At 35.2% G+C, this 27,535-nt stretch overlaps 1 protein-coding gene across 4 annotated transcripts; it reads left to right on the top strand.

Annotated features, from left to right (window-relative positions):
• Positions 1-75: 75 nt before the first annotated feature.
• Positions 76-14,316, top strand: LOC135201597 (zinc finger and BTB domain-containing protein 17-like). Of its 4 annotated transcripts, none has more exons than XM_064230633.1 (14): positions 76-199; positions 2,125-2,202; positions 2,375-2,485; positions 2,769-2,913; positions 4,045-4,131; positions 4,373-4,567; positions 5,166-5,368; positions 6,457-6,523; positions 6,654-6,880; positions 8,000-8,144; positions 8,521-8,639; positions 8,892-9,049; positions 12,028-12,211; positions 12,830-14,316. In XM_064230633.1, the coding sequence occupies exons 1-14, from the start codon at positions 167-169 to the stop codon at positions 13,901-13,903; spliced, it is 2,826 nt and encodes a 941-aa protein (XP_064086703.1). In that variant the 5' UTR covers positions 76-166; the 3' UTR covers positions 13,904-14,316. The 4 variants fall into 4 exon arrangements, with proteins under 4 accessions (XP_064086703.1, XP_064086704.1, XP_064086705.1 ...); XM_064230635.1 differs by lacking the exon at positions 76-199 and adding an exon at positions 355-522; XM_064230634.1 differs by lacking the exon at positions 2,375-2,485.
• The last annotated feature ends 13,219 nt before the right edge of the window (positions 14,317-27,535 follow it).

Here is a 27,535-nt window from a genome sequence, read left to right as displayed (position 1 = left end):
ATTTAGTCATACTATAATAAATGTCATTGAATACCTTAATATATAATTTAATTTAAGTGATTTTCGATAACCATACTGACGTAAGCACAATGGCTCCGCCATTTGCATGCGGCTCCGTTTCATAAATTTCGTAAACATTAGCTCGTAAGAACAATTTTGCTTCACCATGGATTTAAAAGCCATTGGAATAATGAACGAGGTCAGTAATGGATTTTATGGTGACATTCTTACTCTTAATTGGGCATATAATGTCAGGTGAAAAAGTTTTCTGTAAGGACATTTTGATCTTGGGTGTTTTCATATATATTGGGGATGTGATGCAATCATTCTACCTATGTCCCACCTTGGGGAAGGGATGTCATACGTAAACAAAGATTATGTATTTTGATATATTAAAAAGGACACTGGGCACATTTCGAAGTGATAGCTTGCCGTCTGATATTGATGAAGGTTCAGACTGCTCTAGCAAAAGGAATTACTGACTCGATCCAATTAGGCTACCTCTAGGCCCTCGGACATGAGGTACTTTAGGAAGATGCCTACTTACCTAGCTAGCTACAGTAAATGAAACGAGAGTGGTTGCAGTTAGGGGTCGAAGGCACGCTGCAAAGAACCTTCAGTAATGCCAGCAGTGCTCCACATCAGGTCCACTGACAGCAATTGACCCCAAGGGTGGGACACAACTCCCGAAAACCCTGGTAATCTTTTACTCAGCCAGGCCTAGCCTTGCAGGCCTCTGATACAGTGGCCTGGTGTCCTTAACGTTCCACCATAATCTAAGATATCAACGATAAGGCTGTTATAATTAAAAGAAATAACTGTAGCCGCAAAGACCATAGTACTGGCATAACCCAACGTCCTACATAGCTAGTAGCTACCTCCTTTCATATTGTCTTCATCTTGTTTTCCACCCTCTTGACAATTGATTCATATTGCAGCTGTGAGGTTTTCCTTCTGTTACACCTTTCAAACCTTTTAATGGCAATTTCAATTTCAGCACTGAATGATCTCATAGGTCCCAGTGCTTAGCCTTTGGGCTAAATTCTATATTCAACTCAACTCTGCCTCTTTCCTTTACTCCTGGTGAATGGGTATTAATTTTTTTTTTTTTTTAACTAGCAGGCGGCCTCACCTAGAGTAGGAGGTCCAGTAGGGTTTCAACTCCCAGAACTCGTACACCTAACCAAATTTAAGGCACTGCAAGTTAAAGTAAATAAGGTTACGACCTAACCCCCTCAAACCTAACCAAGGATTCAAGATTTGCTGTGCATCAAACTTCTGGATCAAGACCTAATTTACTCTATGACACCACAACTTACAATGAAATTTTAGGATAGTGACCTAGCCCAGCTACACCTGACTTAACCTAACCTAGGACATCAGGTCCTACCTCTTCATGGCATTGTCCTTTCAATACCCTGCTAATTAACATAACCAAGAGCACCAGGTCCTTACTTACTCAGGGCTTGGTGTCACTTGGAAAATGCTCAATAGGCCTTATTCTCATGAAAATCAGAATTTTCCAAAATATCTTTGGGATATTAGACTTCATCCATGCCACTATGCCATAGTATACTTCCTGGTTGTTTGCTATGATACATCATCTCCAGCTATTTCTATTGAATCATCTTCTTTCACAAAATCTTTCTCCAAATAACCCTTCATTTTATCAATCCACCCAATCCTTTGATTCCCTCTTAACCTTCTAGCCTGTGAGGTTCCACCTAAGTCGTGTAATCATTCCTATTGCCTCGCTCATCCTTACCACAAGCCCATACCTATTATATAAGCTTTATTGTTTATGCTTAACTCCCACTTCTAACCTTTAACCACCTCACATTTGGTCCTTTGGCTAAAGAAGTTGGCTGTCTGTGAAGTGGATGAACAGTTCCCTCCCCTCACTGACATGTTGATAGTTAACTTGCATATTATTGAGCCGTAAGGACAACACTGGCTGCAGTCCCGATCTAGGTTAAGCGGACTTTATGTCAGATGGGCTCTTACTCTTGGGCAGCTTGCATGAGCCGTTGCCAAGTAATACTCCACAAAAAATATGTACTATGTTAGTGTACCAAGAAAAATACAAGTTATACTAGAATTTAATAAGTTTTTTGTGTTTTGCAGGTGGACGAACTTTTAGGAAAGTTGGATAAATTGCCTGATAAAGTACGCATCGAAATATTAAAGAAATTGTCACAGAAGGTAAGAATGAATTTTTAAATACAGTACTGCACATGACATTTTAAAAAACCCAGTATGCAGGATAACATTTGTTTATGTGTAAATACATTACATAGCAGGCCTGTAACATATATGTATCCTTACAATAAATGCAAAGATAGACTAAGTAATTTTATCATTAATTTAATCTTAGGTCTCAACTTCAGCCTCCAAACTAAAAGCAGCAAAGAAAAATAAGAGCCAGTCTAGAGAGGCAGCTGTCCAAAATTCTGTGTCAGCAGTACCAAAAATATCTGAAGAAAATGCAAGTATATTTCAGTATATTGTACAAAGTTTTTATTGCTTATCAAACCAACGATAGCATATTCTTCAGCTAACATTCATATCGATATATAAAAACTTAATAAAGCATAGAAGACATTATTGAGGCTAAAGAGAGTGTACTGCTAATTTTTGTATGAAGTGAATCTTGTTTCACTTTCAGGGATGATTTTACTTTACTTTAAATATATTTGTTCTACTTTAAATATTATATTTTTTCTTCAGAAACCTCTGAATTATAAATGTTTTAAAATGTGTTTTTAAAGGTTTTAGTAAAGGTGGAAGTGAAGGAGGAGCCCCTGGATGAAAAAATATGTTCCGGTGTGACTGCGGATCAGCAGACAAATGCAATGGGAGTTCAGTCTGCAACAAAAAAGACAAAGAAAACTCTTCCAGAGAGGGTTGTTTCAGGTAAAAATAAAATAAAAAAAAATTATATTTCCTTCCGTGATTTTTTTGCAGTTCATTATTAGAAAAAAATTATATTTCCTTCCATGATTTTTTGCAGTTCATTATTTTCAAGCAGTTCTGTTTACTTTTTTATCAACTGCAAACTGAATAGGCAACTACTAGTTTGAAATTTATCCCAAATTTTATGATAACACAGTTGCAGTTTTTTTTCATACCCTTGCAATGAAAAGGAACGTCTTCCGAGGTTAAGATGTATACATACTGTATGACAGACCCTTTAGGCCCCCTGCCCTCCCACAAATATCTTCATTTATTGAGTCTAAAATGTCTTCTGCCAAAATGCTTATCATTACTGTAACCATGTTTTTACATCAGGTTTTTGCCTTATTGGGTTAGATATCTCATGAAGTATTTCCATTGCCATCTGTCTGTTCAGATAAGAAATAGAAGGATGGTTAATGTGGAAGTGATAGACCATAACATTACTTTCATCTTTGTCAGACATTTACTTGTTGTTTATTTAATGTAGGTACTTGTCCTGATAGGGTATACTTTTTTCACAGAATGTTTAAAATTTTGTCTTATTATGTGACTTGTTATTGTGCCACAAGAATATATGAGGATTGCTTGAAAACAATAAGCCAAATTTTAGAAGGGCCTTCATTAAACACTAAATTTTAATGTGTAACTAAAAATTGGGTTGAATACTTGTGCTTTTATACTGTACATCACTTTTTACATCAGATAATTTACTTTTTGGCATTCTCCAAGGAAATGCTTAACACTAAGAATCTGTTAATGTAATCTTAGGTTAGATGTACCAAGTCTTCCTTGATACCTAGCATGTAGGTTTTAAGACAGCTTGGAATTCATTTTATCCATGCCTTTGCTTTGCATGCTGCATATCCTCTTACTCTGCTAACTTTGCAATTAGTAAGCTAGTTTTACATTTTTTTTATCATTTTGCCTCATTTCTTTTGGTTAGCTGCATTTTAGACTAGTTTTTTGTGTTATCAGAGATGACATTTACCATAAGTAGCAGGAATACTTTTACTATTAATGTTGTAAGAACAGGTGTGTGTGGAATTTGAAATTTCATTACCCAATAAGTAAAGTAACCTTTTTTTACAGGACGTAGGCAGACAAAGAAAGTTGATTATAAACAGTTATCAGAGTATGGCTTGGATGAAGGTGATGAAGAAGAAAACGTTGCCAGCTGTAAGTGAAGAACTTGTGTTATATGTATTAAATTAGTTTGCATGCATGAAATATAAAAGTTGTTTAAAATAATTTAGAATGTAATACTTTCCTTTGGTTTTGGTTTTTCTTCCTAAACAGTCATATAACAAGCATATTCCAGCATTATACATACATGAATATTACAGCATGCAGTTCGTAAATTATTTTTACAACCCTAAGGTGATTTTTTTAATAAACACTGCTTATTGCATTTTGTCAGATGATGATGATGTAGGGAAAGTCAGACCTCTCACCAAAAGAGGCCGAGGTCGCCCCAAGAAGAATTTGGGAGTAGGTTCTGTGGTAACTAGTGTTGCCCAGTTAGATGCCAAAGAAGCAGCATCATCTGTTACTGAAGAAAATATTGTAGCAGGGAATGAAATGAAAAAACAAGTAGAGAAAAGTATTGTTGAAGGTGAGTTGAAAAAATGAGTACGTAATATGAATTTAAGAACAGTTTATTTGTTTAACGACAACAAATTCTGTTTTTTGGTATCCTGTGGGAGATCCAGTTGCTTTGTTACCTAATGGTACATATTTATGATATTGACCTAATGGTGTTTGTATTATTGAAACCCATGGTTCATCAAAGAGGATTTCCAAAATTACTTGCTCACATTTCTGTCACTTGCTTGATAATAAGTAATCAGTTTTTTAAGTACTGTATTGTAGAAAAGTTGATCATAAGAGACTATACTGTAATTTTGATAGATTTTAGAGACTAAGACTGTTTATTATTGTAATGAAAATCAGAAAACAAAAAAGGCTGTTAATTATTGTAATGAATATCAGAAAACAAAAACAGTTTCCTTGCTAGTGGATTCAGATTGCTTTAGGTATGTACATTACCTGCATTTTTATTTCTTCTTATACCAAGTCCTAATGTGGATTAACAAAAGTTAGAATGTGCTGTGTAGATATTCATTGCAGGATGTAAAGACAGTACACTACATGAAAACATCTGTTAGGTGATGCAAATTGCCTTACTCATTTGTATATCTTTCTTTTTATAGGGTACTTTGATTTACTTGAGAGTTGCTTGAAAGAGAGTGGCATCAAGGCTGCTGGAGAGAGAGCTGATGAGCAAGAAAAGGAGAATGGAAATGAACCGGGTAAACAATCATTAGAAGAGGATAATGAAGAGGAGCAAAAGAATTCTCCAAAGAAAGTCTTTATTTTTAATTCGCTAGAGTCTATTAATAATGTTCGTAAAAAGGTACGAATACTGTTATTTTTATCCTATTTAATTCAAATGATGCCGTATTGGTACAGTGAATTAGTCTTTGTTCAATATCTTTCCTGTTTTCAATAGATCTTTCTTTTGGGAAGATGAAGAATTAGGATGGTCAAACTACTTCAGAAGAATGATACTAATACCATAACATTTTTCATCTTATGAACTAGACAGTACAGTATATGCATGACTTGAGCAAGTAGAATTTGTTTAATTTTAATGGCCAAAGTTAATGTCCTTGGGTATGGGTATACAGTTTAGCAGTTATGGTTTATAGGACCATCTATGGTTAGTGTTGCAGCCCCTACAATGACTAATTGCATAATAAATGAATAGTCTCTGCTTACTAAGCCCTTATACCTTAAGATTCATTTTATTATAAGATTCATTTAATGTTTAATGTTTTGTCTTTAGTCTGTCATCTTGATTAGATTTCCCTTTAATACTTTATCTTTAGTCTTTCATCTTGATTAGATTTCCTGTTCATTGTAGTTGGTTATTATTTGCATCAGTTTTGTCTGTCACCCACTTCACTGAATATTCTGAAATTTAAACATTGGTACCAGTGTAATAATTTCATGAGCATTTATGACTTTTCATAAATTTAGAAAACAGTTTTTTAATGATAAAATTATCAACATCATCATCAACAGTTTAACTTTGACTTTTTCCTTTATGGGATGAGATGGGATGTACAGTAAGTTTTTCCTTTTCAGCTTTGCCTTTGTGCTTTTTGCTCTTTCCAGATGTCTTACTTTTCTGACTACATGTTCCTCATCCCTTCTCATCACATTCTCAAACCATTGTAGTTTTTAAGGTCTCTTTCTGCTTTCCAGCCACTGGACATCTCTCCACCACTTACTTGCAGTAGGAACTTCCCACTACTATATGTTTGTAAATCTTTGTATTCCACAATCACATTTTTTTGGCATCTCCCCATATTCCTTTGTCAATGCCTCTGCTTATGCAGCCATCATAGGTTTTTGCTCTGTTCATTACAGAATGGATAGGACTCAGAAATAATGTCTTATTCAGCATTAATACCTCATTGTTAACTTTTATGTTTTCAGAAATCTGGAACATCAAAATTTAAATGTGATGAATGTGGAAAAATGTACTCGTCTTTATCTGTTTTAAGTAAGTATTGGTCAAGATTCTAATTCATTTTAGATGTAATAACCACATGTAAAATTTTTTTGAGCACTTATGAAATTGTCATAATTTAGTATTACGTACTTGTTTGTGCTGAATTACATCATGATTTCAGAAACTCATCAAATTCGACACCGTAAGAAAGAGGATCTTCCCTTTGCTTGTAAGCATTGTGACTTTAAATCGGCATCAAAAATTGAATTGTTTCGTCACTCTTTGAAACATGAGAAAACTTTGGTGTATGCATGTAACATTTGTGAAAAACAGTTTTCAAGAGATACAGGTCTTCGAGAACATATCCATTATATTCATTCAAAGTCTCAAGTTTTAAAGTGTGGTATAGTAAGTATTGTCATTTTGTGGCCTTAGTCTGTTTTGCCTGTGCAATTTTGTCCCTTTTGTAAATATGAGAGGTATTATTACCCCATTTAATGCTCAGATTCTTAGTCATGTTTTTCTCTTATCAAATCTTAGCATCATATGTGTATTTAATTGAAAAGCACATTTTGCTGGAACTTAATCAACTTTATAAGACATTGTTGGTCAGATTGAACCAGTAATTAAAATAATAAACGAATTTCTGGTGATGTATAATCAAATTAGCTAATATATAACTTCATAAGAAAATTTATTCCGGTTTGTAATATCTGTCCTTCAATTACCATCTCACAATAACAGGTGTATTGACAAGGAAAACTGTACATATTTTAGTGACTAAAATTTCAGCTGCAGCACTTCATGGGTTAACATAAAATGATGGCTGTAGCATGAAATGGAGGCAAATAATACCAGTATGGCAGAGGGACTGTTTTGAAATAATGTACAAAAAATAGTGAGACAATCTCAAGGAAACTGAAGTGATTCCAAACTTCTATAGATTCAGTTGCTAACCTGGTCAACTTTGCTTTCGATTACCATTTATTCTTTCTGATAAGAGTTACTTTCTATTAAATTTTTCCATCAGAAAAACTGTTCTTCCAACTTAGTTGATAAATTTTTTTCCATCAGAAAAACTGTTCTTCCAACTTAGTTGATAAATTTCACTGAAGACTTAGCCTGTAGGCTGTAATGTGGTGTTGTACCAGTTTTGTATCTTTCAGAAATATTTTATAAGAATGTAATTCTTCAGGAAATGTAAAGTGGGATTGTTGGACCAGAGATCAACTAGTAAATAAGAGGGACATAATTTGTAAACTTTAATTTACAAGAATTTTAGAAGATTGTAATATTTGCTGTTAGAAATCTTTTAACTTTTGAACTTTGGTTTTATACCATATGCATGAACTTTGGTTTTATACTATTTGCATCTGATTTTATTTTTTTTATCTAATACGTATAAGTTCTTTTTGGTTCAATATGGATCTCGCTCTGTATCATGTTATATAGTTGGGAATGTGTAATTTTTAAGTGTTGCAATTCGAATGAATATATTTAGATTTTTAATAAACATTTCTTTTTTAGTGCCAGTTTTCAACACATCGCCGAAGTACAATGAGAAACCACCTTCAGACACATCAAGGAACTACACCTGTCATAGCTTGTCCAGTTTGTGGTGTGACGTTCAGATCCAAAACAAATCTGAAAACCCACCTTTTCTCCCATGCAGGTGAACTTGAGTAATGAAATCAGTAGATGCTCATTATTTTATTTCTCCCTGTTATTATTCATGTAAGAGTGACATTAAAGGTCACTAATCAGTCAAAGGACAGTAATATGGCCAGTTATAGTTGTTGTTGCTTATTGTGATTTGTCAGTACGTATTTATGCACAAAGAATTTAATGACAAGACAAACCACTTTGGGGATTTGAATTGTTAACCTTTGATATACCTTAGCTGACAGAATGTCCACCTATGTGAGTGGGTATGGTGTGGACCTGGCAAATTGTAGGTGGCCAGTTCTAATCCTCAAAGAAGAAGTATGCTTACTATCCATTTTTATGCAAGATTGCCTGCGTATAATGTTAAGCCTACTGTATTACAGGGCTGAAGCGATTTGAATGTGATGAATGCGACAAGAAATTTATATCTCATAACCGAGTCAAAGCTCACAAGTTATACGTTCATGGTCCAAGAGAACATAATTGCCCGTACTGTGAAATGGTAAGCAGAAATTGATTTGAAATTGTTCTGAAAATTCTAAACAGTACTTCTGTAAGGTGTGTGCTGTATGTTTTTTCACTTTATTGTAATTCTATTTGCATGTTGAAAGTTGATACAGTTATTCTGTTTGTTGTTTGAGAAGCTGATTGTAATTTAATTTGTAGTTTGAAAAGGTGGCATTTAGTATTTGAAAGGACTTTTTGTTACTTTTTTTGAAGCCTGAATTACAGTGTGAAAATTTTTTGTTTGCAGAAATTTCCTACACGTCATGCTTTAAACCGTCACATGTTGATTCATACGGGGGAAAAGCCATTCCAGTGTTGCTTTTGTACCTTCACATGCAACACTCAGGGAAATCTCATAAAGCACATCAGGCACGTCCATGAGAAAATAAATTTTACATATAAAGAGTAAGTATAGAATAAAAGATTTGTTCTATTAATTGTATGTGTATACATGTGAATAGCTTGTACTGTATAGAAGTAATTTTCTTAGAATTGATTTTGATTTTATAAACTAAAAGACATTTTTCAGTGAAAGTGGTTTATATTTGCTTTTATTATAAATGTAGAGTATGAAAGATTTAGTTTATTTCTTTATTTGTAAACCAAAAGCATTTGTTTAATTAGTGGACAGTGAAGCAATCCCACTAAATTGGAAGACTATGCTCCTCCGATGTGCAGTGCTGAAGTAAACATAAATGAAAATTTAGTATATGTGTTCAATATAAATAAATGTAATATTTTTGTTCACTGATTGATAGATTTTTGAAAACTTCCATGAATTGTAAACAAATCTCAAGAGGCCAGACTAATACATCCTAAACACTCGGTTTTTTCTTTGATGACCAGATAAATAAGATTCAGATGGTTACATTTCATTTGTTTTACTGATGACCGAACACACAAGACTAGTCTGTTAAGTTTAAAATACTCAAATTTGAAGCTTAATGTTTTATCTTATTTTTGGATTTTTAACTCAGTTGGATCTACATTGAGAAACATGAATCAAATTGTCAAGTTAATATGTCGGCTCCCCGTATTTAGGGTCTTTTGATGAGGAAAAGGCTAATTGGAGGGGTTGCTGTGGTAGTGTTTAACACTCGCCCCAGTTTTATACCGACACCTTTTATATAGGTGAGCGAGTCAGAAGCTTCTGACATGTCCAATTTAGCAGTTCTCTGGTATTATAGCAATATTTTACTAGAAATAGTGCTAAAGCAGACATATTTCACTGGGCGACATGGCTTCCTCGCCCAGAAATAGATTTTTCCTACGTCAAAATCCCTTATTTGGGATTAATTGTACTCTTAAGGTTAGCTTAGATTTTTGTGCTGTTGGATGCAATCAGCATTCAAAGTAGACAAAAGAATAATGCTTGGCTGACCCAGATGAACTGCCTGTAATCACCTGCTTCCCACCAGGTGGTTTGGTAATGTTTACATTCTTGTCAGAATTCATCATGCTGTGTCCTTGTGCATACAGTGTGAATTGCCTGTAGTAATTTTGACTCTTTGGTTGTTTTTCTCCTGTACAGTATTGCACCAGGCAGGGGATTCATCTTCTGTGGTGATGTTTTGATTCAGGAGGGTAAAGAATTCTTAGCACAATCTTGGGAGTCTCTCCCTAATGTCCTGCGAATGCAGCCTTTTGTGCATGAAAGTTCTGCACCGAATATCAGCCCAAGCTGCAGTCACATACTTTTGTTTCAGCAAGCTCTTTAGAGGTGATCAAGTTCATATTCTGTATGAAAGAATTGTAAAGGCAACCATAGCTGATGTTTTTATGAACTCTGAAGGTTAAGTAGGGGGTTGTGTACAGAGTTTGTGGAGTGTCTGGCATAGAAGAACCTTGGGTAGTGATGGTTCCTAGGGAAGTATACTTTGTAACTTTTGTTATTCTTTTAGCATTGTTAGCATTCCCAATATCCTTGCCTGCCCACTCTCTTCACACACAGTTGTTGACTAGTTACCAAGATTTTGCCATCAGCTTTTTCTGTTCCCAAGGCCTTGGGGGAAATGGAGGAGGGGAAGCAGGAGGCCAGTAGTGAATGTCCCCAGTCTCAAAAGGTTTGTTCATTTTACTGCCTTTTTGATGGAATCTTTCATTTCAGCCTTAGCGCCCCTCCAGAAGGGTAACTGGATGTTTTCTGTCAGCATGCAGATTCATACTTCCTTGTCCCGATCATTCATCAGTCAAGGGAGTATCTATGCTTTGTCTTCAGTTGGAATAATTTACTCTGGGGTATAAGGAGGCCAAGCACTGATTTTCAAGAATGCTATCTTATTTTCATGTTGCTTAATCAAGTCGGGGCACGTGGAGTCGAATCATGATCATTTACCATTGAAAGTAAAACCTCACAATGTCCCTGCTGTAAGCACACCTTTTAATTTCCTTTTAAACCTTTCACTTTTACTAGAGAAAGTTGTTTATGCTGCTCAGTGGATGTGGAACTGCTTTTACTTTGCTTTGCTTGCACATCGTAAAATTTTGATGGGGATGATTTTCTCCTGAACCAAATACAAGAGAATCTTCCTTTCTCACCTATCTTTAGGCTGTTAGGAAATCCCATTGTTGAGTTCCTGGAGCATGAAGGTACACATAAGAGTATAAGGGCATACCTTCATAACTGAAGGAAGTCATTGTCTTAAGTTTTGGACCATTGGTTTTAGGCTTTTGATTCGGGCACAGGATTCACTAGTACTCTACATGATAGAGTCCTTTTTCCCTGTAAGAAGCCTCTAACAAGTCTTGCTACTAAAATTGTACACCCTACTGTGGATCCATCATTTGGTGACAGTACTTACCAGGTAGGATCACAAAACAAGCAAGAATGTTTTGAAGCTTCTCCTTGAATAAAGGATTTTAGTTTGCTTCACTGAGCAGATGTTTCTCTGGCTATGCTGACCCACCATCCTCATTCAGTGTTGTTGTCAGCAATCTACACAGTAGATAATATTCATCCCAAATCATGAAAAAGTTTGTGATGAAATTGATTATTTGAATAGTTACCTACTATTACAGTGGAAACCCACCCAGCCTCCCCCTGACAAGAACATAAACATTACAATACCACATGATGGGAAACGGGCAATTGCAGTCTATTTGGGTTATTTGTATGTTATTCCTTTTTTTTAATGTTGATCACACCTAACAGCGTGAAGGATCTAAATAATTAATTTTATCCTTAAAATGTTCTTCTTTCCAATTGTATGTGAGAATGACTTGTGTTTGACTTTAGCAGTACCTATTTGTATATTAGTTTTTCTCATTTTAATTACTCCAGTGAAACAGATTACAATGATAGTATATTAGAGCAAGAGCACAGGCTTGAGATAAGTTTTGTTTTATAATGATTACTTTCTTTTGTATTTATCTTCACTTCACAGTTTTTTGAGAGAAAGTCGTAAAGAAGACAGCACCTCAAAAGTTGACAGTGTAAATATGGAAAGAATGCAGAAAGAGGGGAAAGATTTTGCTTTCAAAGTTTTTAATACTATAGGCGAGTCAACTGGAGAAACTCTTACTCTTGAGCAATTGAAAGAAGAAGTACAGAAGAAGAAAGAATCCAAGGTATTTATTCATAAATTTTTTGTTTTTACTTATATTATGATTTTATAAGTACTACATTCCTGTAGTTTATTTTTTATGTCTAGTTGTATTTTAGAAATAGATGTTAGTGTAATGGGACAATTTATTGTCTGACTAGTTTTTTTTTATGATATTTCATATAATTTTTTTCATATTAGGAATATTTTACCACAGTTGCCTTGCATAGCTGTAAGAAATAGATACCTCTGTATATCGTACATGTCCTCTATTATTGTTTAATCCTTTGAAGTCTGTTCAGTTTTTGATGCTTGCTGGAAGCTTTTTGAGAAATTTGGCGGTGCTTAATTTGTCTTTGGAATTTTTGTCTAGTTTCCTGATGTGTTAAAAGTCAAGGATAGATGCTGTCATGAGGTATTTGTTCATAACAATCCTGTTAATCATATTTGGCCCAAATCACATTCTTCATGCTCCTAATTGGATTGATGGGTTTGTATGAAAAATGTGTTCTGATATAAAAATGTTATATTTTTGCCACATATTTTTCCCTAGATTTTATCCTCCAGTGCTCCATGTTTTATAGAATTCTGAATAAAGTTGACATCTTATTGCAACATATTTACTAAAACATGGGAATTTCAGGTGGCAGCAATGCAGGAACAGCAGTCAAAAAAGAGGCGGAAGATTCTCAAGAAGGCTGTACTTAACAATGCTGGAAAGGATAAGAAAATTACTGTTTACTCTGTGCCTGAAAAGTCAGGGGATGCAGTTACCAAGTCCCCATTAGATGATAATGTGTATGTTGAAGGTGCTTTATCAGGCCTTGGTGATGATAATTCTTGCTGGTTGACTCATACAGACGAAAATGGGTGTGTTATGTTGATACCTTGGGATGTTTCATTAATTGGGGAGAACGACGAGGGAGAAGAGGAAGATGAAATTGGGGAGTGGAGACAAGATCTTCAAGTGGATAAGGTTGTTAAAATTGCCAGCACACCTGGCAATATTCCTGTCAGTACTCCCAAACCAGAAGATATTAGCATTGAAAAATTTGACGAGGATTGTGGTGTAGAGGGCTTAGAATCAACATTTGAAATTGGTAATAATGTCAAAAGAAACAAAAAGCCCAAAAATGAAGTTAGAAATGATATCTTTGAAGTAGGAAATCTATATGAAATTGTAGATAATGTTAATCCTTTAGTAGGCGATGTAACAGATGGAACTCCGAGATCAGAAAACCTTTCTCAAGATAAGAAAGTGTACAAACAGTACCCTAAAGCTTTACAAGTATTCACAACAGGTGGATCTGTAAATAGTGCTGGTCCTAGTGCTTCAAACTTTGTCCTTCCTGAACGTTACTTAGTGGACGAAGATGGTCAAGTCTTACAGCTGACTGGAAATGTTATGGGCACTAATCTCTTTCAGCTGCAAATGGATGAGGTAGTAAATACCTCAGAATCACCTGAGGTCACCATAAATAAGCTAACAGATAGTGTTTATTCATTGACAAGTCAGTCAGGCAGTGAGAAAGAGGAGACTTTTGTTATCACAACACGAGACAAGGGTGATGAAACTGATATAAAAAGACTTAATAAATTTAAGCCTAAGCAGTTAAATTCTGATGTGAATCTGTTACCTGTGGAAGTCAGTAGAGTTGAAGGAGACCAGCAGTCAGCGTTAGTTTTAATAGTTGATGCAGATGATGTTGATAAGTAGGAACATAAAAACTTGTTTTACATTATAGTACGTAAGGGCATAGGACCTCTGGTGTTCTCAAATTCAATACCTACTGTCTATGCTCTAAACAGAACTCTGAATTTCCTGATTTTATTTCTATAACCATCCTTTAGGCACAAGTAATAGTTGAACAATAAAAGCTGTTACAATGAAGTCGTATTCTTCTTGGAGGATGGCTGAATTTGTGTTTGTAAGGTGCTGTAGCACAATACCAGTGAGTTCTGTGCTGCATATGTACCAAACACCACGGTATCTTTGTAGTGTGTGTGTGTATTTAGGCAGGTGATTTTTTAGGATTCTGTAAAGTACAAGTGAGTCTCTCTCTCTCTCTCTCTCTCTCTCTCTCTCTCTCTCTCTCTCTCTCTCTCTCTCTCTCTCTCTCTCTCTCTCAATTTCCAAAGCAACCTTAAATAAAGTTTTCATGTCTGCCCTTCCTGACCACATGCAAAACATTCCCCCCCCCTCTCTCTCTCTCTCTCTCTCTCTCTCTCTCTCTCTCTCTCTCTCTCTCTCTCCTCTCATATTTTCCTTTCAGAGGAATCCATAATGGACAATAGGCTCATTTTTCCTTTGTTTTTATGTATATTTTTTATATATAAAGTTAGATTTTCTGTTAACCAGTTATCTTTTGAAGTTTTACACTAGCATCAAGGAAGAAAAGTTGTCTACCTGGTCCAGTGGGTATGAAACTTGTAAATATATAAGAAATATATAGTATATCTACATGACCAGACGTTAAAGTCAGTGCATGAATTCAAGATGTTGATATATTTTGATATAATTGAGAATCTGTTCAAAATGGTCAGTGAAATACTTATGACTAAGGATAAGATTTGTGTATGGAAATGAGCTGGTGTGCATGAAAAAGAAATGGATAGATAATTTTTCTAGTCTCTTTATGGTAGTAATCATTTACAATACTGTTTTTATTTGAGATCTGGATGCCAGTTGTTTTCCAGTTATAGTTCCTTGTTATAATGCATATCTTTGTAATGTTATGTTATTAGTGCGATATATGATTCACAAAAGGGATTCAAGATTTTAATAAGGCAATAATTTGATATTTAATTGAACTTGATTGCTGTTTATATTGAAGAATTTTATTGAGGTTGTATTATGCTCTTGTAATGAACCTTTATACGTATGCTGAAGGAACAAACCAGATATTTAAGGCAGCTGTTGCTTCAAAAATGCCAAAGGTTTCAGTCATTTGATTCTTGATTGGGTTGAGGATCCTTCGTCTCCAAAGCAGAGCACGAAACAATAGAAAAATCCACCAATTTTGACATTTACTGTAAATATTTCTTTAAATATATTTTTTTATATTACTTCAATGTTTTATTCCTTAAACATTTTTTCTTACTTTCTTTTTGAGCATAATTAACTCTTAGAATCATATTGATAAGTCTGAATATTCGTCACTCATTAGTGAAGATTTCCATTAGTCAATACTTGGCCCATTCTTTATATTTTGTTCGCTGACTTTTGAGTTACCCAGTCATAATTGAAATGTATAAGCCCTATAATCTTTTGCTATATAAGCTGTGAAGATATATGCTTTATTTAATGACCTTCAATGTTTTCAATCATATTCATGGAAACATGGCTGATTTCTTATTTATCTTCAAAGCATCACAAGATCACTTTATGGAATAACTCTCCTTTTAACTTGTGTTTGAAGATTATTTCCTCAGAGGTTTCTCTCCTCTATATTTGCCTGTGATGCTTAATAGACAGCTAAAGGATCTTTATTGCATCCTTTCAGCTACATCTATATTGTTTTCACCCTTTTCATTTTTTTTTCTCATGAATTCTTCAGCATTTCCAGCAGTGGTTTCCATCCCTTTAACTTAGCTTCTTGTTCTCTGGAGGGATATTCTGGTATGTGCTGGATGTTTCCCACAGATTGGAGTCCTCCATAGCTGAAGGGTCACTGAATCCTTTAGCTGTTGCCCATGGTAAAACAACTTTGGGAACCCAGTGGTCAGCTAAGAGCTCACCTGCCTAACATTTTGGGTTCCCAGACTGTCAGCAAAAAGTAAAAATATACAACATGGCAACTGCTCTACCTAGTCATGACCACTCAAGTACTGATTACATTTGTTTATTTCTAATTATGTTATTTTTCTTATGTCTGTTTTCATTATCATACTTTATATATTTTGTATGCCTATATTGATCATACTTTTTTCTTATAAACACATGAAACTGAAATATGCCATGATTGCCAATTGTTGGTAATGATATTATTATTTAGTTATTGAATCTTATATAATCTTCTACTTATCTCTGAATATTTATAAACTAAGTGTTGCATGAGGTGAGGAAAATGAAGAAAGCTGGGGTAAAAAGAGAAAGGAAGGCATTGTTAATGTCTGGGTATGATCCACAATATTGCATGAAGCCTAGAAAATTGATGTTGAAGCAGATTGGTTAGAAAGGAAAGTGAGAAAAAAGAATTATATATCTACATATAAAAACCTAATGTCATTGTCAAAACCTCAGCTCTCTCTCTCTACCTGCATACTACACAGCATGTGCAAAAATGGTGCGCTACATAAATGTACTCATTAAACAGGTAAAGGGTCAAAGCCAAAAGCAAAAATTCATGAAACTATGACTCGCAGCCCGGGACATTGGCAGATCAGTCCTGATATTACTATGCAAAGCTGCAGTTCTATTTTAGACTATGGAAACAGAAAATACAGCTCATCATCCCAAAGGTTAGATTCAATTAAGATGAAGGACTCAGGATATGTAATGGAATATTCAAGTCATTCCAAAATAGAAATTAAAGATTGAAAGCTGCTACTCTCTCCAGTCTCATCAGTGAGACTTCTCTTCAGTGAGATTTAGTAACTAAACAAAGTGCAATAAAGATTCAGGCGAGAGACTTGCCAACAAAGGAGCTTTTCAATTAAAGCAATATTTTTGTTAACAATCATTAATGACCACGCCTAGTTAGAGCTAACAGAATTTTTGAGTCAATAAATGTAAACATTACTCCTCCTCCATCACTAGAATTTCCCCATTCTTTGATTATGTCTTGATTACATGTCTATACACGCTAGTATTATCTTCCAAAAATATATATATATTTTATAACACTATGAGAAACATCTAGTAGACCGTATAAACAATCTTTACAGATGGATCCTAGTTTTCCACTTGTGTATGATTTGCTTTGGAACTGTATAATGAACAAAGCTAGTTTTCATTACCATGATTTATCTGCAATATTTTAGAAAATAGACCTGACAGAAATTTGTAATTCTAAAAGTCCTTAAAATTTTTTCATTTTGAAAGTTCCATGTTGAGCAAATCAAGTTTTCATTCTATGAATTCCATGAAACCAGCCTCATGAGAGTTCAGACTGTTAACTGAGTGGTGTTGTTAAACTGTTTATTATTAATAATATAAAAGTGAGTGGATTATACATCAAGCTATACATTCCTCGAGAGAGGAAGGAATCAGGGGCCGTATCCATTTAGGTGATGGTCAGTTGGACTCTGAGAATGTGAAAGATTGTTTCTGAAATTAGTATTTTTCCACTGCTGTTTTTTAAAAGACCACTATCTGGATATTCTCTCTCTCTCTCTCTCTCTCTCTCTCTCTCTCTCTCTCTCTCTCTCTCTCTCTCTCTCTCTCTCTCTCTCTCTCTCTCTCTCTCTCTCTCTCTCTCTCTCTCTCGTGTAACTTTCTGTGCGTAAATCTGAATGTTACAATTTTGCAATCACAACTATCAATAGAAATCCAAAATGCCCCATTACACTCAGTTTTGCAACTCAACAATTTATACCCCAATAAGCACAGAAGTGTTTTGAAATTTTTTTATTGATTTAAATATTACTGTACAGTAATTCTGCAATAAAATTTGTACTTGTTTCAACTTGCTTATTTATGTCAATTATAGTCACACTGAGATACGATTTACTTATGCACATGTGACACAATTTACACTGAGTGTAAATCCTGACTGAATCTGTCTTTACATCTAAGACAGTTTCACAGGACTGATACTTAGTGGTAGGAATTTACCATATATATGCTAGGGAAACTGTATACAAACATACAAACAGTTTCATTTTCCCTGTGGTAAATGTTCGTATACTGTATATCGAGTTTTTGGGGCCATTTATTCTTATACACAAATGCTGATATACATGTAGCGTCTACTAATTTGAGGAAACAGCGTTATAGTAACCTGTACTTATTTTTAAGGCTGAAGTTCTGAAGATATGGACAAAAGCTATTGGTCTTCTGCTCCATTTATTTACTCTTAAGCTGATAGTTGTCTCTACAGTGGAACTTAGAACTTCAACCTTGAAGGTAAGAAGTACAGGAAATTGTAAGTGTTACTTGAAAGTCCCCAATGTGTTTTATGTTTGCATTTTACACACAAACACATGTACGTATTTTTACCATGAGCCATCACTGAAGGGATTAAGAAGAAGAAGTATTTTTTCCCAGTCCGGAACCTGACAGGTAGAATCTCTCTCTCTCTCTCTCTCTCTCTCTCTCTCTCTCTCTCTCTCTCTCTCTCTCTCTGAGGTTGATTGTGAAATCTGTAACAAGGAAGGACCAATAATTGCGAATTACCTTGAAACCTAAGACCTTAGTAGTCGATTGGGTAGCTGATTGATAGTTAACTTCTGTGGGCTGCATTTAGAGGTGGGGAGGTTGAAGGAGATAGTAGAAACAAAAAAAGGGCCTCGACTAGGTCATCCTAAACCCACATCCCCTTGCCCATCCCTACTGGATCGAAATCCTTTATCAGATGTAGGGCATATTTTATTGTGATCGATTATTGCCTAGTCAGAGTGTACGACCTTAATATAATAACCAAAAAAGGTTCCTCGACGAGGTACTCTCGATCTCTCATAAGATAGCCATCAGATAGTCTCTCCTGTCTGTTTATCTAACTCTGCATCTCCCTCCCTCACTGTGGAAAGGTCTTACCATTTGCATATCGCTTGAAAAAACTCAAACAGGTTTCCCTTTCACTTTGATTTCGTTTTCAAAAAAGGAAACAGAGAGAATAAAAATCTGGAAAAGGAAAAATACAAATTTACCTTTTCACGACGGGAATGAAAAAAAGAAGGAAAAAACCGTGGGGTCCTTTGGAAGGCAAATATGAAGTCACTCGTAATTGCTTTGGTGTTTATTTTCACTTAGCGTGTTTGCCTTTTTCTGGCCCTATTGTAGCCCATTGCCACTCCCGGCCAGACTGTTAATGTCTGCTGTTGGTTTGGGCAACGGTCATAGGCGTTTATGTGCTGACTGTATCGGGCTTCAATGGACGGTCACCCGTCCAATTACTGACCAAACATAGTGCTGCTTAGCCATGCTGATTGTGAACCCTACACACCCCCACCCCTCTCTCTCTCTCTCTCTCTCTCTCTCTCTCTCTCTCTCTCTCTCTCTCTCTCTCATTAAACATATGCCTAACACTCCTCTTTTGTCCAGGCTTGTGAATCAAATTATCTTCTTGTTTATATATCTAATATATATATAGATGCATATATACAGACATATACGTATATATGCATATTATATATATTGTATAATTATTATTATATATTATATTATCGTATTAATATGTATTATATAATATATATATATCTATATATATATATATTATATATATAATATGTATTATATATTAATAATATATAATATAATATATATATTAATGTGTATGTCTGTGTGTGTAATAAGATTCCTCAAATTTACGGTTAAATTTTCATGTCTAGCGAACTATTGTTGACAGCTATATTTCATTGACAAAAGAACGTGAAAAAGAAAATTAGGACTTTCAAAAGTAAAGAAAACGAAGCATTCTTTGCAGAATCGTGTGAGAACTTAAACATTTGTCCACTGACCTGCGGAGGAACAAGGAAATGTTTAATTCATTTTTATTTCATATTTCGCCCATTTTTCTTATTTTCAGTCAATCCTGAGCTTCTTGAAGGCCATTGGACGCCAGTCCCATCAGGTTAAAGTTGATACTGTATCCTTTTGCTCGACAGAATATGACATTCTAATGAAGCAACAAGCTCAGGGAACAATATATCCTATACTCTGTTTTTTTCCATCTTTCCACCTCCCTGTGGTGTTTGCGTATGGTAACACTGCGTCCTGGGCTTTAAATAGTTACGCTATGTGTAAGTTTCAGGTAAATAAAAGGATATCTGGGTGTACATTTGCAGCTGAAAAGTGTTTTAATAATTTACTGTATGCGAATTACACCGTTAATATTAGAAATAGGATATGATTTAAAGACCGGGACGTAGTGTTACCATGCGCAATCACCACAGGTGGTTGGACAGATGGAAAAAACAGTATAGTTATGTTATATGAATAACGTCATCATTAACCCTTTTACATTTCTATCAGATCTCTTGATTCTCCTCATTTAGCCGATAATGTTTAGCATTAAATATTCATTCAAGCTTGAATTTAGTCCCTTCATCGAAATCCTCGGAAGGTTGGCTCTCGCAAATCTATATTGGTATACATGTGAAGTGACCCATAAGCTTTGTGTGGACCTCTGGACTCTGCCCATCCAACCGAGACGAGCTTGCTAGCTCTTGTGAGGGAAGAAATGTGATTTATTACTACGGTTCGAATACGTAATAAAAGTTAATATCATTAATTATCAATTTAAGAGATAAGAATTCTAATCACTCACTACCTCGATCGAATACCCAAACTTAGAAGAACTCCCAAGTTCTATACTTATTTTTCATATAAAATATTACAATTTTAGGAAATACAATAAATATTTTAAAATGCGGAATACCTTGCAAAAAATGTAAAGCCTCAAAAGTTTGCTAAATAGCATTGATTCCACAGTAAGAGCAATCTCCCCTCCCCTCCCCCCAAAAACATATAGAATATTAACATTTTCCAATTCGTAATTGTCATTCCAGCCGAAGTCAAACCATAAAATATATTTTTTTTTGGAAAAATTAATTACCGTTGTAACAAAAACAAAATCTCAATAAATAGAGAAACGAACAAATTTAATCAAAGGCGAATAAAAGCGAAACAATAACAACAGAATAAAAGCGACTGTTGTTTTTACGGTCCTTTCAGAGAAGGGAGAGAGAGAGAGAGAGAGAGAGAGAGAGAGAGAGAGAGAGAGAGAGAGAGAGAGAGAGAGAGAGAGTTCTCTGTTTACCCTTTGAGAAAAATCTCTTTATTGAAAACTGATATCCAGCGATTGAGAAAAACCGAGACGGCTGAAGGAGGGGAAATTGTTTATATATTTGGACAATAGATAGTTGGCCCGTTTGATCTCTCTCCGAAAATGATTACACAGCATCATGTGATAAAAGAGGATATTCCACATTTTGCTGTTATTTTCATTATTATTATTATTATTATTATTATTATTATTATTATTATTATTATTATTATTATTACTATTATTATTATTATTATTAGATTATGAAGAATAATCACGTTCTGATACTTCTTAAAATGGACATTATTATTATTATTATTATTATTATTATTATTATTATTATTATTATTATTATTATTATTATTATTATTATTACCCCAAGAGAGAGCTGCTTCCAATTTCATGTTATGTAACGCGTAATTGTTTAGTTTTATTTATTTATTTTTTTAAATATTTAGCCTGTAATGTGAAGTTATAAACTTTTTGTTAACAAGTATATGTTTTATTGTACTCGTTAACAAACTTAAATCGACTGTCGGTGATTCTGGAAAAATAAGGTAAAACAAAAGTCATAGATACTATTTAGAATATTAACGACCTGGTGACGCCATGGACGAATAAGTGCTACTTTATAACTTCGTGGACAAATAAGTACTACTTTAAGACTTCGCCGACGAATAAGTGCTACTTGAGGACCTCATGGACGAATGGGTACTACTTCATGACTTTATGGTACGACTTCATGGACGAACAAATGTTACTTTATGGTATGACTTCATGGACGAGTAAGTGCTACTTTAGGGCATTATATATCTTGACACATGATGTGGAAAAATTCTCATTGGATTGTTTTGATCAAATCCTGTTAGGAAAGATTTATACTTTTATTGGGTACATATATTTTTATAGTCGAGTATTATACATGAGTTGGAGCTCTGTCAGTGCTGCTTTTTTAATTTCGTTATTTGCTTAGTTTAACTGTTTCATTTTCTAAAGTGCTTGTTACTTATTTATAGTGTCGTATCTTACTGAACTGTTTTTTTTTTATTTCTTATCGTAATGTTCTTAACAAAACAAATGCTACCCTAAAGTTCTTGGGTTGCAAAAATATGTTTACCTCATGATAGAAAGAATGTGGCAGTGTCATATTTTACCGAAATTTTATATGATTTGGAAAAAAACCCTTCGTAATTATCTTGATAAAAAAATTGCACTCCTAAAGTTTGTGAGTTACAAAAGGAAATTTCCTAAGAATAAAAAGAAATTTTCTAAGAACTTGAATAAAAGTAACTGAAACAATGTTACCTCGGTGTAAAAGTACACAAGACATTTTTAGTGTTGATTCATTTAATTTTGATTTGTTTGAGAAACAAGAGACCGAGGAGAAGGAGAAAGAATATAAAAGGAACAGGTAAAAAGGGGAACTAATGAGAAGGTGTACGACGATAACAATGAAAGGGAAAAGAAAGATTGTCGTATCACATCTCGTGCGTTGCTGCTGCTGATTCCATCGTCGCAATTTTACGCTTATTTCCCTCAATGAAGGGAAGATGAAAGGGCCCGGGGAAGAGGGCAAGCCAGGTAGAATGACTCTCATGAGTGGAGGAAAAAACAGAGAGAGAGAGAGAGAGAGAGAGAGAGAGAGTCCTAAAAAAAGTTCGACTACTTTTATTGTCCTTCAGGGGAATTTTTGAAGGTGGTGCATATATAAAAAAGGAATAATGAAACAAAATGGATCGCTGTGATATTCACAATTAGAGATCTTATGAGGAGGAGAGTCCCCATGGGGACTGGGGTCTGCAGGGCTGGGGAAGTGGTGTTAAACATAAAGTTGTTAAATAGAAATGACTTTAGGGACCAGAGGAATGGACGACAGGTTCTCACGAAGACTCTGGGAATGAGGGTACTAGCTCCATGACTTTCTCATTCAATTCCAGCTGAGCTGGTTCAGCTGGTGAGTGGAAGTATTGGTTCGAATTATAATCCTTTGGAATCCGAGCCCAGTCCTCTCCTGTTGAGCTATGGCACCATCAGTATCTGAGAGAGAGAGAGAGAGTGAGAGGGAGGCGGACTAGGGGGGATGGAGGGAAGAGGAGGAGAGATAGAGAGAGAGAGAGAGAGAGTAGAGGAGAGAGAGAGAGAGAGAGAGAGAGAGAGGGAGGGTTGCTGTCTTCCATAGCAGTTTTATGGTATTCAATATAACTAATAGCTTGCCAGAAATATTCTGGAACCTTTTTTAGAATTGGAGCCAAAACTATGAACCAATTATACCAACATAGAAACAAATATAATTCATTTCATCTTGAAAGAAATAAAACTGCAATTTTTCTCGACAAAAAGTAAGATTCAAATGTTCTTACAATACGTGAGTGATGATTATGATATATAAAAAAAATATCGTTATTGGAACCATTTCCGAGTTACATACGATATTCATTGAATAAGAGATGAAAGGAACCACCACTGGGGTCTTCCCTTCCCAGTTGTAGAACTCTAATTAGGTAGGAAAAGTTAGGTTTGTCTACTAAGGTTTAACTGCAAGGTTCAGAGTCACTTGGCATTTTAAGGCAGGCTGTGTGATGCGTCTTTGGCCAATGCATTCGTTGCAAGTCTTCTACTATTTTCTTCTTTTTTTTATACGAGGTCAGCGTTTCCCTCCCTCCCTGATCCAGCTCTTTGTTGAATCAATTGTTCCAGAATTATTATCCCTTCTCTCTTTTCCGTGTTCCCATTGTGTTTCGTTTAAACGGTGCTCGTGACGATACAAAAGGGGCTCTGCTCGTCTATACCTTCTCGTTCCTCTCCAATCTCTCACTGAAGAATTTTCTTCTTCTTCTTCTTCTTCTTCTTCTTCTTCTTCTTCTTCTTCTTCTTCATGACCGTTTTCCCCCACAGCTGAAGATGAGTGGTTCCAGGAATATCAGGTGCCCCTGACCAAGGCTCGATCGTAAAGTCTTTTAAATCATCACGTAGTTATTTCGGCCTCACTTTCTTTCCATTTTGTTCTGTTATGCCGTCCATACGACTTTACCTTGATCATTAGTCTATTATATACTTGATTATGGGGAGGTATGTGCTTTCAAAAAAACATTATTCAATATTGTGAACTAAGGGCTTGTCGTTTCACCATTTTCATTAAGTTTTGTGTGTAGCAACTGGGAAATGATAGCGGCCATTAAGAAAACTTAATTAAATCATCGAAATGAGATTAAACGAAGACTGACTCAGGGTTTGATTTTTTCATCGAGGTTAATTTATATATCGGAACCTCTGGGAGACAGTGGTGTCTCTTTCCATTAAAACGGCGCAATAAACTCTTGCTAAAGTCCTTTGGGTTAAGAGGCAGAAGTCCTTTGCAATATTGCCTTAGTTTTTCTAAGCAGGTTTCTGTTGGTATTGATTTCGTCGTCCTCGTCTTCCTGACCTTTATTCACTTATTTGTTTTAGCCAAAAAATCAGGTCTGACCCAGTGAAGGGAAAAAAGACGCCAAAACGTTAAAGATAATGACGATAAAAACGTTTACTCGAAAACGGGACATAGGTGTCAGTTAGAAAAACGTTGATGGTATTGATAATGGTCATGTTTTTTTCATGAATAGAAAATGAATGGCAGAGGAAGAAGAAAGACAAAGCAAATTTTCACTATATAGTGCCGACAGTGTATCTCACGATCGAGGTCTGTAGGCGCTACTAATGGGTGTTTGCCGATTGCCCAATTAGCTGCACCCACGCTTTAGCCTTTTACAGCACCTCCGTTCCCGCTTCATTTCTTCCGTCTTGCTGTTCAGTCACTAATCATTACTTCATAGGGTAAGTGTGTGTGTGTGTGTGTGTCCAGGATCCCAATTCCACCTTTGGATCTTTATGCTTCATCTCCTTATTTACAGTTTCTCTTTATTTCGCTGTCCAACCATTGCTATTCCCTTCATTTACTGTTAAGCGCTGGATGGCCGAAAGTAACCCAGTGCGTGGCTTGGCAGTTTAAATTCCATAGATCGTCAAAACAAACTCTCAAAATAAAAAGTGATCAGGATTATAAAAGAATTCCCATCAAAGAGATTTAGCTCTTAGTCGAGCAGCCATAAAACTACGGGAATTTTATCATTCAGGCATTTAGGCAGACCGTAACGAAGCTGAGTCATTATGGAGAGATAATCTTTCAGAACTCTCGTTCGCTTTATCGCTGGAATACATAGATTTTCGAACGATCCATTTTGAAATGTTGATTGCACTACGGCGACTTTGTGGTTCATCGATCACGAACTCGAAATATGAATTTAACGAGCGCCATGTTTGCCTAGAAAGACGATGGTTAAGGAGAGCGATTAAAAATGGGTCATTAGTCTAGTGTACTACTCGGAATGGCAATAAAGGCTCCCCCTTTTTTTCATTTCGCTCAACTATAGGAATCCGGATCTGGTCATTTCAATAAGATTTCGTGTGGAAATTGGGATTCAACAGACACGACAATACACCCACGAACAATCGTATGTATAAACACATACACATATACATACATACATACATACGTTATATATATATATATATATATATATATATATATATATATATATATATATATATATTTATAAGAACGACCTCATTAAACCTGGATGGTAACTAGCGGGGTTATTTATTCAAAAAATGTTACAAGCTTTCAAGGACAACCAGTCCTCATTATCGAGTAACTGTACCATTGCACAGAACAATTGTGTATGTGATTAGTTAATATATACATGTACATACGTATATGCATACAGAGAGAGAGAGAGAGAGAGAGAGACGGAGAGAGGATAAGAGAGAGAGAAGAGAGAGATAAGAGAGTAGAGATAGAGGAGAAGAGAGAGAGAGAGAGAATCAGTTCGAAGAATCGGAAATGTTATTTGAAATTCTATTCATGAAGTTTGTCGAGGTCATCCCTGACTTTTGTAAAAGGTGGTGATACCGGAGGGGAGTATCTTTCTCTTTGTGGTCAGTTTTAATAAAATGAAAAATCGAGTCAAACGAAAGAGTATTTTCCCGCAAAAGAAAGTCAGTGTGTTATATGATATTCTAATTAGCTTTGTGTGAGTTCAGAGAACATTGTATTAGAGAACAAAACAGAAAAAAATGGAACAAAATTTGAATGACAACTGTAATGCATGAAGCATGGAAAAATATTAAGACAAACAAAACAAAATAAAACAATCTGGAAAGACCAAGTAGTTGACCAAGGAGAAATTTGCCTTTCATATTCAGTTATCATTAAAATTTTCGCTTTATACTTCTTTTCCTCGTAAAGTTATTAGTATCGGCGCTTTGTTTTAAAATATGTATACATAAGATAACTATAACTTGCAGGGAATTCGAGTGATGGATGGAGAAATGATTCATGAATTCTATAATCTCTCACAATATCTGAGAAGTTAAGTTTGCTGTAATTGGTTTTGTATAAATGAGGAAGTGACCAACTGAACAATAGATTAAGTAGATAACGAAGATGTAGCAGCAGACAAAGAAGGCATAGAGGAGGGAGAAGAACACTGTTAATTAGGCCACACTGTAATAATTACCCATTACATAAAAAATATATGGGTTAGTGGAAATAAAAATTATGTTGATGGGTTCTTACTTCCATTCGAGGTCAGCATCAAGAATGAGTTAACGGACTTACGACATAATTATAGAGTTGCTCAGACTTACCTGGGTTTTTATTGCCTCTTCCATCAGACTCCTCAAGTTTGTCGTAAATAAGTTGCAGCAAGAATCACGGCCCTATAATATTATTATTATTATTATTATTATTATTATTATTATTATTATTATTATTATATATTATTATTATTATTTTTAATTTTTTAATTTTATTTATTTTTTTTTTGCTCTATCACAGTCCTCTAATTTGACTGGGTGGTATTTATAGGGTGGGGTTCCGGCTTGCATCCTGCCTCCTTAGGAGTCCATCACTTTTCTTACTATGTGCGCCGTTTCTAGGATCACACTCTTCTGCATGAGTCCTGAAGCTACTTCAGCCTCGAGTTTTTCCAGATTCCTTTTCAGGGATCTTGGGATCGTGCCTAGTGTTCCTATGATTATGGGTACAATTTCCACTGGCATATCCCATATCCTTCTTATTTCTATTTTCAGGTCTTGATACTTATCCATTTTTTCCTTTTCTTTCTCTTCAACTCTGGTGTCCCATGGTATTGCGACATCAATGAGTGATACTTTCTTCTTGATTTTGTCAATCAACGTCACGTCTGGTCTATTTGCACGTATCACCCTATCTGTTCTGATACCATAGTCCCAGAGGATCTTTGCCTGATCGTTTTCTATCACTCCCTCAGGTTGGTGCTCGTACAACTTATTACTGCAAGGTAGCTGATATTTCTTGCACAGGCTCCAGTGGAGGGCATTTGCCACTGAATCATGCCTCTTTTTGT

This window comes from Macrobrachium nipponense, chromosome 28 (genome assembly GCF_015104395.2).
Source record: "Macrobrachium nipponense isolate FS-2020 chromosome 28, ASM1510439v2, whole genome shotgun sequence".
In the NCBI taxonomy this organism is placed as follows: Eukaryota; Metazoa; Arthropoda; class Malacostraca; order Decapoda; family Palaemonidae; genus Macrobrachium; species Macrobrachium nipponense.
The sequence above is the reverse complement of the archived record's forward strand: the minus strand, read 5'-3'. Positions and strand labels throughout refer to the sequence as shown.

Bases quoted from the DNA above. Each gene is read 5' to 3' on its own strand.
- LOC135201597 (XM_064230633.1), top strand. From the start codon at position 167: ATGGATTTAAAAGCCATTGGAATAATGAACGAG. The intron at 5,369-6,456 runs GTACGAATACTG...TTATGTTTTCAG, and splicing joins TTAATAATGTTCGTAAAAAG to AAATCTGGAACATCAAAATT. The intron at 12,212-12,829 runs GTATTTATTCAT...TGGGAATTTCAG, and splicing joins AGAAGAAGAAAGAATCCAAG to GTGGCAGCAATGCAGGAACA.